This window comes from Lynx rufus, unplaced genomic scaffold, assembly GCF_022079265.1.
Source record: "Lynx rufus isolate CCGP_SWC_20201006 ecotype Redwood Valley unplaced genomic scaffold, mLynRuf1.p SCAF_10, whole genome shotgun sequence".
Lineage (NCBI taxonomy): Eukaryota > Metazoa > Chordata > Mammalia > Carnivora > Felidae > Lynx > Lynx rufus.
In genome coordinates, this window is record NW_025814824.1 from 59279699 (window position 1) to 59293939 (window position 14241).

Consider the following 14241-nt stretch of genomic DNA (forward strand, 5'->3'; position numbering starts at 1 on the left):
TACTTTCTTCCATTAGCCCAGCAATCCAGAGGCTAATATTAAAACCATTAGTAGGTCATTTTCTTGACTTTAAACTCTCCTGCTTAGACCTTGCTGAATCAGGGAGCGCTTTTAATGGCTTGGTTGACATTGCCATTTCTTTGGTCTTCAGCAATCCCTGGATGAAAGCATGTACCTTATCCACAGTCCAGATATATAATGCAAGTGAATTCTTATCATTATAGCCATATGTGTTTATTTGAATCAATTAGCTAAATTCTATTTGGCAGCAGTTTCATAACAATTCTATAAGTAGCCATTGCAATTTGATGACCTTCAAAAGGAATAGAAAAGCTTTTGGATGTGTCCTTTTGGATATGTCTGAGATCCTGACATTTCTGCAGTCATTTGGAGACTGAAACAACAGAGAGATCAGAGATTTTTTTTTTTTTTTATCTTCTAGTGCTGTGGTTTCTTTAGGATCTCCAGCTGCTCTAGGTGATTGGGTCTTTGAATTTCAAGACAGAGCATAACACATATCATCTTGCCTGGTTTCTGGATCGGTTCAGACCTCAAGGTGCATGAGTGGGAGGAGCCAGAGGTCATCTTGTCCCTGTATTCCACTGCAATGTCCCTCCTGCATCCATGCAGTTATTTCTATATGGTGGCCTTTTGGTGGTTTGTGAACCATGATCAGACAGGCCTCCTCCAAATCTTTGTCAAATAAATATTCTCTGGTTTTTTTTTTCAATGAGTCTTCACATGACTTGGTTTTAAGTCTTCTTACCATCCTAGACCTTTATAGAAAGACGCTGAAAGTGTGATGATCAGGAAAAAAGACAAACGGAGTTAATACCCATATCCTAAAGTTGTCAGCTGACTCACTCCTGTTAAGGGCCTGACTGAGGCAATTGATATTTGAAAACAATATCCTGTGGGCCTTGCTGGATGTTTATTCTTCTGTTCTTTCTGATTAGTCTCTCTGTGTGTCAGACATCGGAATCTGCATTCTTGACCCTCCATGGTAAGTCTCACAGAAATATGATGTGATTTTGTATTCTTGGGAAAGGGACATTCAACAATCCTTATTATAAAAGAGCTTTTACAACAGCAAGGAAGCAAACATTCCAGTAGGGGAAAAAAAGGAAAAATAAAGTAACAAAAAGGAAATATAAGTGGCCATAGCTCATGAAAAATGTTCAGATATACTAGTAATCATATAACTTTAAATAAAAACTATTATGAGCTCTGATATGGAAAGATGTCCATGATATAGTCACTGGTTACAAAAATGCAGGCTGACTGTAGAGTGATTCTATTTTTGTGGACTATACATTTTAATATATGTAATAGAGATTGGTATAAATTTAGGGCAAAGTTGGTGCAAATACCCACCAAATACTTCATATAATTTTTATATGTGATGGAATTATGTGTACATTTACTTTTTTTCTATATTTTCAAGAAATATATATTTCCACCAATTTTTAGATTCTACTTTCCATCCTATTAGCAAATATTAGAATATTCAGGGGTGCCTGGGTGGCTCTGTGGGTTAAGCGTCTGACTTCGGCTCAGGTCATAATCTCACAGTTCGTGGGTTCAAGCCCCACATCAGGCTCTGTGCTGACAGCTCAGAACCTGGAACCTGCTTTGGATTCTATATTTACCTCTCTCTCTGCCCCTCCTCCCCCCCACTCTCTCAAAAATAAATCAACATTAAAAAAACATTTTTTTAAATGGTAATATTCAGTATTCATGAAATCTATCAGGGAGTGAAAACTCGTACCTTCTTGGAAGCAATTTGACAATACACATCCAAATTCTTAAAAATGACATACGCTTAAATTCATTAATTTCACTTGAGGAATTTATCCCAAGAAACTATCTGGGAAGTAGCCATTTACCATAAATAGGGATGTTCGTTGTAAAGCTTTTGTAATACTGAAAAATTGGAAGTAACACAAATGTCCAATGATAGATTTACTGAATAAATTGTGATATGGCCAGAGAAAATAACACTATAAAGCAATTTAAAATGATGATGATCTAAATGCTTAAATATCAATATGGAATGATATTCATGAAATATTAAGTGGGAAAATTATAATATCTCATTTTAATAAAAACATAGCATGTATAAGCATAAAAAAAGAAAAATTAACAGTTGATAACTCTGGGATGTATGATTACAGGTGATTTTATTTTCATTATATTTTTCTGTGTATTTTACTATATGCATATATTCAGTTTTTAAAATTTAGCTAACATAATTAACAATAGCTAAATAGTTAAAAAAAAAAGAAAATAGTACTAAGGGTTTATAATAGAAATCAACAGTCCCTGCCCCACTCTTCCTTAGCATCTAGTTACTTTTCTTAGAGGCAACCTCTTTGAACTCTTCTAGCTATATCCTCTGCTTTTTTTCCCTCCAAGTTTCTGAGAAATATGCTTGCATTACTATTGCATAATTTATTAATTTTAGAGATTATTTAATTATTGTGGTTAATGAGGTTTTAGCTCTTATACCACTACATCAGCTCCCCTTCACCATAGCCTCCCCAAATCATATAAGCTGTTTTTGAGGAATCATTTTTCAGTGTTTACATTATTATGACAATGTAAATATTGTTCATTTCTGAGCCAAGTAATGAACTAAAATTTGGTTACCTTAACCATACAACCTTTTGTTTTTCTTGTATTTCAGAATTTCCTGTTTTTTATTTGCTTAGTTTTCCATGTACCTATTGCTAATTTTTTTCATACCCTCCAACAGCTTCTCAGTGAATTTTTCTGAAGAAACACATAAGATAATCTATATTCATCTTTTTTTCCTAAGACCTTGGTCTTCAAGCACCAATCTGTAAGGTTGCTCTTTATAGGTCTCATGTATAGGCACTACCATAGTACATCCCTTCATAGTCATCCTGGATGTTCCCTTTGCCTCCTGTCTGTATTTCATCCCCAATTTCCTGGATCCCATTTCTTTATTTACTTCCTTCTTTTGCTGGAGCACATCCTCTATGCTCATCCTGAGAAAGGATATAAGAGAGGTAAATTGTCTGAGATGTGAACGTATGAAAATGTGTCTACTATTTGATTGGTAGTTTGGCTGGGTATAGAATTCTAAATTGAAGCAATTTTTCTTCAGAAATTTGAAAACATGGCTTCAATGTCTTCAGGCTTCCATTGTTGTTACTGAGAAGTCTAATGCCATTTTTATTCTCAATTGTTTGTGTGCCATCTATCTTTTTCTCTGGAAGTTTTGAAGATATTCTCTTCTTTTAGTTTCTGAAATTTTACAGTGTTATTTCTTGATATGGGTCTTTTTTTTCCACTTATTATGCTGGGCACTTAGTAGATAATCTGGAAACTTAGGTTTTTCAGGGAAATTTTATTGAATTATTTTATAATTTTCTTATCTCCATTTCCTTTGTTCTCTCCTTCTGGATTTCCTCTTAGATAAATATAGGACTCCTGGATTGATACTATACATTTCTAAGTTTCTCTGTTTTCCCTGTCTTTGGCTTTTGGTTACTCTTTTCTATAATATTTCATTGACTTCACTGATATTCTCAACTTTTTAATTGAACTTTTAAATTCTGCCTATATTATTTTTAATTTTCAAGTGTTCTCATTCTCTGCTCTCTTTTTCCAAGAAAATCCTCTTCTTGTTTCATGGATGTAATATTTTAAGGCTCTATGATTTTTTTCCTTCTGTTTCCTGCATTGTCTCTGTTTCTTCTAGGTTTTTCTGTTTGATATTTTTTCATAATGTAGGCTTTTCTCAAATATCCATTCATGTGTAAGAAACTTTGTATGATTTGTGGGGCTCACTGAATTAACAGGTTTCAGTGCATGATGATCAGGCATCAAGTTGCCAGAAGTATCATCATCTAAAGTTCTTTTCTATGGTTCTTTTCAATTCTCAAAAAAAAGGATTCTCTAGTCTCTTGCTTGGGATGTCGAGTCCTAGCTGCCAGTATTTGGGGAGCGGGGCAAAGGAAGAGGCAGAATGTCTTGTCATTCAGTAAGAAGAGTTTTAATCTTTTTATTTTTTCAATCCTGCAGTCTCTATTGGGCCTGGTCTCCCTAAGTCTGGAGGCTCTCTGGTTTGATTTCTCCAGAGAATAAGACTCTTGTCTCCAGTAAGGCGAAGAAGGAGTGCTTGTCTTAGTGGGCCAAGGGAATGGGCTGGGACCTGTGAGTAAAATTGCTCCGTATAAAAATCCATTTCCATATTTCCAGCCCTATGCTTTATCCCTGCCTTCTCCCATGCCTGCTACCTCTAATTCTTGAGCCATCTTAGGAAAACTCAGCTCATTTTTCATCAGAATCCATGAAAGCACATAGGTTTCTGTTTCCTTTTCTCTGCTCAGTTACCTCTCCTCCAAACAGTTTCTATCTTCCCAACATTGTCTATATCTCTCATGTACCATCTTCTCTCTTATTCTATAGGTTTAATTGCCTTTATAGTCCTTTGCTGTAATTTATGAGAGAAGAGATTAAGACATAGTTTCAATTCACCATATTTAACCAGAAATCTACCCTCTGTTTTATAATTTAAAAAAAGCAAGCTGACTAGAACTAAAGACAGCATTCAGGTCTGATGTTCCTATTGTAGAATAAAACTAGACCGACATATCCCTTGATCTAAGTGGAATTTATTTTTGTTTGCAGCTGTTTTTTGTCCACTAATTTGTATTTGCCTGACATTTAACTGAAAAGTACATATATTTCTCGCTTTCAAAGTGGTCAAGTTGGGTGTCCTGCTTACATTTTTGTGTGCCCTGCCAGTGCACTTCTGGGATAGATACTGCTGTTACTCTGTTGATTGCCGATAGATTCTTCTTGCTGACATTTTATTTATGATATTCACTTTGGTATTCACAAGAGAGATTGTATTTTTACTTTATTTGTCCTGTTTTATCAGAATTGATGTCAATGTTATACTGACTGCTCAAAAAGATTTTGGGAGCTTTCCTTTTTTATAGTCTAGAACAGCTAAAACAGCATTTGGGGAAATTTGGGGGAAAATAAACTAAGAATGGTTAAAAGTAACATGGTATCCAGGATTGGATCCTGAAACAGAAAAGGAACATTTGTGGAAAAACTGGTGAAATCTGAATAAAGTCTAGAGTTTAGTTAATATTATTGGACCAGTGTTAATTTTGACAAAGATACAATGACTCTGTCAGATGTTAACATTAGAGGAAGCTGAGTGAAGGGTATATAGGAACGCCCTATATTATCTCTGCAACCTTTTTATATATCTAAAGTTATTCCAAAATAAAAAGTTTATATTTAAAATAAAATAATTTATCAGGGTGAGGTACATCTTAAAGATTTGTAAGAACTCACCTTTGAATCTGTCTATGCCAGGGACTTTTTTGTAGGGGTATCTCTTTATCAACTTATGTTCTATGGTAATTGTCTTTTTAGATTTTCTGTTTCTTACAGGGTCATATTATATCATTTATATTTTCCTTGAAAACCATCTGTGTCATCAAGGTTTTAAAATGTATTTGTGTAGTGTTAACATAATCTCTTATAATTCATTTTTATTTTCTCTCTATCCATACTTATTTCCCAATGTCATGTTTCCTTTTGTGTGGTTATTTATTGGGTTGTGAAATTAATTTGGTGAATTGAGGCAATATTTTAAAAAGTGAAAATAACTAGGATAGAAAAATAGAAATATACTGTTTCATGAAATTTTAATCTCCAGCATATGTGTGTTTTCTTGGTAACCTGACAATATCTATCAAAGAACAAATACACATAACTCTTGACCTAGTAATTAAATATTTGGGAAATTATCCAGATACATAATTGCATACATTCAGAAATGATATATGTACAACATAATTCATTGCAGTATCATTTATAAAATAGCAAAAGATTGGCAATAATCCAAATGTCTATCAAGAGAGGACTACTTTTTAAATTACAGCACATTCATACAGTATAATACTCAGGGGTTGTCAAAAAGAATGAAGAAGCATTCTATGTACTGATGTAGAAAGATACCAAGGATATATATTCTAAGGAGAAGAAAGCACAGTACAGAACAAGGTTTATGATGTACTATCCTTTGTGTTAAGAGGAGGACATATAAAATCTTTATTTGTATTTGCTCATATAGGCATAAAGAAACTCTGGAAAGAAAAAGGAGTAGAGCAGTGATTATGAATGAGTGTGGGAACTGGGTGGATGAAAGAAGGATAGAAGGGAGATTTTTCGGGGCATCTGGGTGGCTCAGTTGGTTAGGCGTCCAGCTCTTGGTTTTGGCTCAGGTCAGTATCTCACAGTTTGTGAGTTCAAGCCCTGCATCGGGCTCTGTGCTGATGGCACAGAGCCTGCTTGGGATTCTCTCTTTCCCTCTGTCTTTTCTCCTCCCCTATTCATGCTCACTCTCTATAATAAATAAGTAAACTTTTAAAAAAAAGAAAATACAAAATATTGAGCAAAAGAAGTAGCAATCAGAAGAATAGCCACAATGTGATTAGAATGCTCCCACGTATGTGCAGCTCCCAGTGCAGGCAAAACTAAGCTGTGCTGTTCAGGGACGCATGCATACTTGGAGGCAGCAAGCAGTGTCACGTAGTAAGGTGTGTCTCTTACAATGGGTCACAGTCACAGTTTGAGAAACCTTATCTATTTTATTCCCTAATCCCTCTCTTTAGTTGTTTAAGATGTAGAAAGCTAATCTGTTTCCCATGACTGTGTACTCCTTAGGCAGAGGGCAGCTATAAAGTTGTCCACTCTACAGACACTGAGGACCTGTTTGTGTTAATTTCAAAGAAAAGAGAGCCCTAGTTATTTGATCAGCATGTCCTTAAATGGGCAAATACAGGAAATGTCATAGTGATTTGTCAGATCCTCTTCCAAATATTTTGGTTAGCTTTCTTAAGAAAACTCTTCTTCCTTGTAGGTAAATGGAAGAGCTGGAGACCAGCTTATTGCAGACACGGAAAGCACACAGAATAGAACAAATGGTGGCAAGATGGCTACGGCGTTCCCGGGACAGCTCGGCCCGGTAAGGCTCCTGGGCCAGCAGAGATTTCTGTCTGTGAGGATCTGGCATCCCCGCGGGCAGAGCTTTCGCCAGTCTTGGCAGCACTCGGGGATCAGTCTCCAGTTTGCTTTGTTTTTACCCCGTATGGTGGGGGGAAGCATAAACAGATCGGCAGTTTTGCCGGAGTGCCTTTCCGTCTGTCCCCTTCCACCTCTTCCCTTGGTGTCTCTCACTATGCACCCACAATGTACACTCACACCAAACTCATACACACATTTACAAACACTCGCACACAAATGGACTTACACACACAAACACACTTCATACATACTCACACTCATGTGCACATACTCTCTGGAATATACTCACCCACATACTCTTGAACAGACACTCACACATTTCTGTCTCTCTCTGTCTCACACACACCCCTTGTCTTAGTCCTTGATGTGAGGGTCAGGAGATCTGCTGTTTATACTCTTTCCCTGTCTTTGTTTCCAGCAGCTGTTCCTTCCTTGCAGTCCCTATTTCATTCTAAACAAAATAAAATGAAATCAAATACAGATCTGATTTGACTGCTACAAGAGAACTTAAAATATGTTCTGTTTCGAAGTGTTCATTTTCCATCTCAGATTTCCCATCTGGCCCTGCCACAGAGATGAAATATCATGTGTCAGGTGTTTCTGAGGCACACATTCTTCCAAAGGAACTGGAAACAGCTGTTGTGCTGCTGAGCAATAACCCTTGCTCAGAACCACACTGCCCTGTGGCCAAGGGCTCCGATCCTCACACACTGTGGTGAGATAAGGCTGGTAGAATTAGCCCCGTGTCACAGGTGAAACACCTGAGGCCCAGAGACAGTCTTGTTTACGATCATCCCCACCCCGTGTTCAGAAATCTTTGATGGGTCCCTATTTCTTACAGGATACGTTTTAACATTTTTGGTTAGGCATTCAAGGCTCTCCGTGATTGACCCCTAGTACTTTACAGCTATTTGTCTTACTACTCCGTTTCATTCACATCATACTCCAGCTAAAATGAACTATTATTCATTGTTCCCCTACTATAAGCAACCCCTCTTCTCCTTTCACCCCTTAGACCGGGGCTCCTGTGCCAGATCCCTTCCTCCCAACTTCATGCATACAGAACCCACCCACAGTTCAAGGTCTGGCTGAACCATTGGGTCTTCCATGAAATGTTCCTTAGACTTAACCACTCCCATGGGACCCCATAGTATTTGATTGGTAGCATCGGCAGGGTGCTCCTCCTGATATGTTCAACTTATTTGAGCACATCTCTTTTTTTCCTTCTGGACAGTAGGCCCTATGAGCGCAGGGAAAGTAGTGGCCTCGCCTGTTCAACCCAGCAGTGATTGAGTTCCAAGAGAGTGATTGCAAGTGGTCAAGTAGTACTTGTGATGAATGGGGAAACTGCCAGGTACATCGCTTCCTAAAGTGAGTTCTGCAAACCCTAGTCCTATGTTATGCCGCTCCACTGAAGGTTTGGAAGTGACACAGCCCATACTCCACTCCCACCCACTTCTTGCATTTTGCACAGTGCATTTTCGCACATTAAAGGCTCTGAGATTCCTGCAGAGAAGAGACCTGTGTAACTTTAATTTGATGTTGCCTAAATATTTGACCTTTGGTACTCTCTAATATCCTGCTTTTCTCACAGAATGTAAATAAAAGGCGACACTGACCTGTAGGAAGTTTTTTTTATCCAATGTCTTTTCTGAGATACCTTTTACATATCATAAAACTTACCCACTAGAAGTATATAGCCCAGTGATTTTTAGTATGCATTTAGTATATGTACAGAATTGTGCATTCTGTGGTGCAATCACCACAATCCAATTTTAGAACGTTTTTAATACCACAGGAAGAAACCTCATACCTGTGAGCAGTCACTCCCCATTTGCCCTTCCCCCAGACCCAGGCCACCACTCCTATACTTGCTGTCTCCATGGATCTGCTTATCCAGGATATGTCACATAAATGGAATTATATAATACGTGGTCTTTTGTGCCTGGCTTCTTTAACTTAGCATTATGTGGACAAGTTTCATCCATGTTATGGCATGTATCAGTATTTCATTTTTATTGCCAAGTAATATTCCAGTATGGAATATTTTCTTTGTCCATTCATCAGTTAATATACACGGGCTGTTTCCACTTTGGGGCTATTATGAATAATGCTGCTATGAATGTGTGTGTAAAAGTTTTAGTTTAAACATATGTTTTCATTTCTCTTGGGTATATACTTGGGAGTGGTATAGATGAGTCACATGGTAACTTAGTATTTAACCTTTGGAGCAACTGGCAGACTGTTTCCAAAGTGGCTATACCATTTTACATTTCCACCAGCAGTGTATGAGGGTGCCAGTGTCTCCACGTCCTCGCCAACACTTGTTAGTATCTTTTCCTTGTCTATTGTGGCCATCCTAGAATGGGTGAAGTGGTATCTCATTGTAGTTTAAAAAAATTTGTTTTAATATTTATTTATTATTTATAGAGAGAGGGAGAACTTGAGCGGGGGAGGGGCAGAGAGGGAGAGGGAGACACAGAATCCGAAGCAGGCTCCAGGCTCTGAGCTGTCTACACAGAGCCTGAGATGGGGCTTGAACTCATGAACTGTGAGATCATGACCTGAGCCAAAGTCAGATGCTCAACCACCCAGGCGCCCCTGAGCAAGATTTAAAGAAACATGAAGAGCTTAATGCAACTTGGAGCCTTCTTGGTGCTGGGTTTTATCCTCAGGGCTTAAAAAGATTCCTTTCAACTTACCTTGAATCTTTTTTTTTTTTTTTAATGTTTATTTATTTTTGAGGGCGAAAGAGAGCGGGAGAGGGGCAGAGACAGGGACAGAAGATCTAAAGCAGGCTCTGTGCTGACAGCACTGACAGTGGAGAGGCGGACACGGGGTTCAGACCCACAAACCATGACATCATGACCTGAGAGGAAGTCAGATGCTTAACCAACTGAGCCACCCAGGTGCCCCTCAACTCAACTTGAATCTTAATGCTAATGAACACACACATACATGTTGTAGACACATGCACACACACACACACGCACACACAGGCACACATGTACTCACATACTTGTGTGCACGTATACACGTATCGTGACATCTTTGTGTCAGAAGCCCTTCCTGTTGGTTTTACATGTTTTCCAAATTTCCCTGTTCATTGCAACCATACAACTATTTCCTAATTATAGGGATGGCCTTACTTGGCCCTTCTCATATTCCTAGTGATGTAGAAAGACCATTCCAGACAACCAGTTTTTTTTTTTTTTTTTGACAACCAGTTTTTTATAGCTTCTTGACCCTAGGCAAAATTGGGGAGGTCTGAGAACAGGCTGGAAGGTTCCTGCACTGCACCTTCAGAGTTGTCATTATCTTCTGAATCTCCTTTTTTTTTTTTTTTTAATTTTTTTTTTCAACGTTTTTTATTTATTTTTGGGACAGAGAGAGACAGAGCATGAACGGGGGAGGGGCAGAGAGAGAGGGAGACACAGAATCGGAAACAGGCTCCAGGCTCTGAGCCATCAGCCCAGAGCCTGACGCGGGGCTCGAACTCCCGGACCGCGAGATCGTGACCTGGCTGAAGTCGGACGCTTAACCGACTGCGCCACCCAGGCGCCCCCTAAATCTCCTTTTTAACGTAATAATGGAATAACTACTTCTCTCAACTGTAGGCCTTCACCCTATAGCACTATACTCCCAGTGTCTACATTGCATGGTCCCTAGAAACTGCCGTAAGTATAGTCCTATGGTTACACTACACGCTATATTTCTGTCTGGTACAGACTGCTCCCTCTATTTCAGCTTTCTTTGAATACACTTTAGATTAAAAATCCACCTTATAACAGACTTTAGCTTTTAAAATCATTCAAGCTGAACACATAATGCAGTGTTTAAACATAGATTCAAAACAGTTTCTCCACATCCTGCTGGACTCAAAGGTGAGTTCTTTGTTGTTACAGCATAGAAGTAAAATATATTTTCTGATGTAACAGAGAGCAGATAAAAAGCCAGAGAATATCAGAAGCATAATCTATTTCCATGTGGTATTTTTTCCTTTTCAGCATTGATCAATTCAGTATGAACTAATGACCCATAAAATATAGAATTTGTCTACTCTAGACTACTTTCAAGATAAATGTAACATTTTTTTTTCTAGTCCTACCGTAGGCCAAATCCAGCTATCTGGCAGGAATTCCATTGTGGAGCCACAGGTCTTACGCTGTTCCAGTGTAAAATCATAGAAATGATCTCAGATTTATGGTTCGAAGCCATTACAGAGGAACCAGACATAAGTTTTTGAATTATCAGTGCTCAGTTTGATATTTATAAGATGCTTCAGAGGAGGAAATTTTGCTGCAGAGATCATTTCCTTCAGCTCCCTGTCAAATATTAAACATTCTTTGTGAGGAGAGGCCATGGTTTGGTCATGTTCTCAAGCAATCCCCTTCCAAACAAAAGCTGAAATGTGGCCTGTGGGGGAAAATGTCAAATCCAGACTTTGGGCCAAAGCCACTGACACTGTGCAGGGATAAGTCAACACAGTGGGGCCTTGTTTGTCTACCATTGTAGAAGAACGTACCCTTCCAAATGGAAAAATCAGATAACTGAAGACTACGCATTTGAAAAGCATAAGTTGGATTCTATTTTAACCATGTGGTAAGGTTTATTTTATCTTTTATTCTCCATATGTCAATTAGCATTACTATATGCCTAGCATTGAGTTTCGTACATGGGTCAAAAAAGACATGTTTTTTGCCACAAAAATCATAGTCTAGAGAGGACAGGAGCCTTCACGTCACTGCAAATATGTATATTTCAAAAAAGAAAAAAAAAAGGAGTACATGTTCTGTGGGTGTGTTCAACAGAAGGAGATATTTATGCCAAAATCAGAAGATAGAGTAGGGGTTGAACTTCTTTGGTAAATTTCTGGAGAGCGTATGCTCTCAGGGGTTATCGGGGTGAGTGAGGGAGGATTCTAGGTAAAGGGAAGAGCTTGTGTAAAAGCCAGTTAATTTGAAGAACTCCAAGGAGAGTAGTTTGACTAGAACAAAAATATCAAGAGAATGAAAGGCTTGGTTGTAGACACTGGAGGGGTGGGCAGGAGCTGTATTAAACCACATCAAGGATTTCGGATTGGTCCATTCAGTCAGGGGAGACATCCGAGCAGGGTTGTATTTATAAAATCAGTCTGGGTACTGGATGGAGAGTCATTCAGGAGAGACAAAAGTGAAAAGTAGAGAGACCAGTTTGGAGACTCTTGGAGAAATCTGTCTGCAGGACAGGTAATGGGGGCCTAAAATGGAATGCTGGTTGTGGAGATAGAAATGGACGTCTTTCGAGATCTTTAGGTGTTGTGACCGATCAGATAATAGGGATGAGAGCAGGGTAAAGTCAAGGATGCTTCCCAGGAGTCCTCATGATACCATTTATTGAGCTCTGGGACATGGAGAAGATGAGTCCTAATTAATCATAGGGCAGAGCTGTATATCCAATTAAGCAAACAAAGGAAAATGACAAATATTGAACTCTGTTACTTACATTCAAGTGGTCTGCTGTTTATTAATGGTTATACGTACATTTTCACCTTTTGCCAGTCATTTGAGTTACTGTTTTGTATCCTGCTTTCTGTGTACAATATTTTGCTCATGTATTTACCCAATAAGTAAATCTTGCTGCAGAAAAATGATCTTCACTCAGCACTGTGAGAAATACAGAGGTGGGTAAAAAGTGGTTCCTACGTTTAGAGAATTTACAGACTATTTGGGGTAATAATATAAGGAATCAGATAGCTATCAATGCAACTTGAGGTGCCATAAGAGAGGGCCAGAGTTTTGAGATGAGAGAATTTATGTCTAGAATAATCTGAGTTCTCCCTTAGGAAGGGGGTCTGAACTACAGTTTAGAGGATGCTCTGAAAGGGTATTTTCTAAGCTGTGTTTCCATGTATGTCTAAAGTTCTTAGGCTTGTGATACTTAGGCTTGTCTTGGAGTAATTCTTCACTGTGCTCAGTTTATCTATCTTCTGTTGATTTAGTTTGAGTTTTTCCACTCTTCTAAATGAAGCTGTGATAAATATTTTTGAATATTTAAGAGGTTGGGTGTTTTGAGCTCATACTCTATTCTGGGACTTTACCAGGCCTGGGGAACACAGAGATAAATACCCTTGTCTTTTAGGAACTCATAGTCTAGTACAAATAATATTTTATTTTTTGTTTGGGGTGATTACTTTGAGGAATGGCAGTCAGAATGGTAACAGAAGGTCAAAGAAAATGATCAGATTTTAAATTCATATTACAGTGTCCCTGATTATTTTCTGGAGAAATTGAATATCCAATTTATATGGTCAGCCTTAAATCCCAGGGGTTTATTATTTTTATTTACATTTGGTTCTTTACTTGACATGTAATAGTACTCTGTAGCCCTTTTGACTGTACTTCTTTAATTAATAAAGTACATTCTCTATGTTATTTACCAATTTTATTTCTTCGTGTACAAGTTGTCGATGTACTTAGTTTTAGCATGTGAAGTCTGGGTATTTACTGCATGTGTTTATGCCCATTCTTCATATGTTTGTATTGCAGCCTTCCCCCACCCCCCGCCCAGAATTTTATTTTTTTTTAAGCTGATTCGCCTTATTTTCAACAGCTTTATTGAGATATAATTTGTGTACTCTACAATTCACCCACTTAAAGCATACAACTCATTGGTTTTTAATACATCCACAGAAATGTACAACCGTCACTGCAATCCATTTGGGAAGATTTTCACCCAAAAAAGAAACTCCATACATATTAGTAGTTCCTTCCAGAATTCTCCTGCTTTCAGCCCTAGGCAACTACTACTTTGTCTCTAAAGATTTGCCTATTCTGAATATATCATGTAAGTGGAGTCACGTGGTATGTGTTTGTTTTTGTGGCTGGCTCCTTTGACTTAGCATAATGTGTTCAAAGTATATCCATATTTCAGCATGTATTCATATTTTGTTGCTAAATAATGTGCTGTGGAATATTTTCTTTGTTATTTCATCAGGTGATGTACATTTGGACTGTTTCCACTTTGGGGCTATTAGGAATATTGTTGCTATGAATATTTGTATGCGAGTTTGTACGGACATATGTTTTCATTTCTCTTAGGGTTATATGTAGGAGTGGCCTTGGTGGGTCTTATGATGTTCAATGTTTAGTCTTTTGAGGAACTGCCAGATGATATCAGGGCTCC

General features: G+C 38.1%; 1 protein-coding gene across 1 annotated transcript in view; it reads left to right on the plus strand.

Moving 5' to 3' along the window:
• Positions 1–6917: 6917 nt before the first annotated feature.
• Positions 6918–14241, plus strand: part of FRMPD1 (FERM and PDZ domain containing 1) — a 49110-nt gene continuing 41786 nt past the window's right edge. Inside the window, exon 1 of the mRNA XM_047098942.1 lies at positions 6918–7018. Coding sequence (XP_046954898.1) covers positions 6918–7018 — 101 coding nt within the window. The remainder of the gene's footprint in view (positions 7019–14241) is intronic.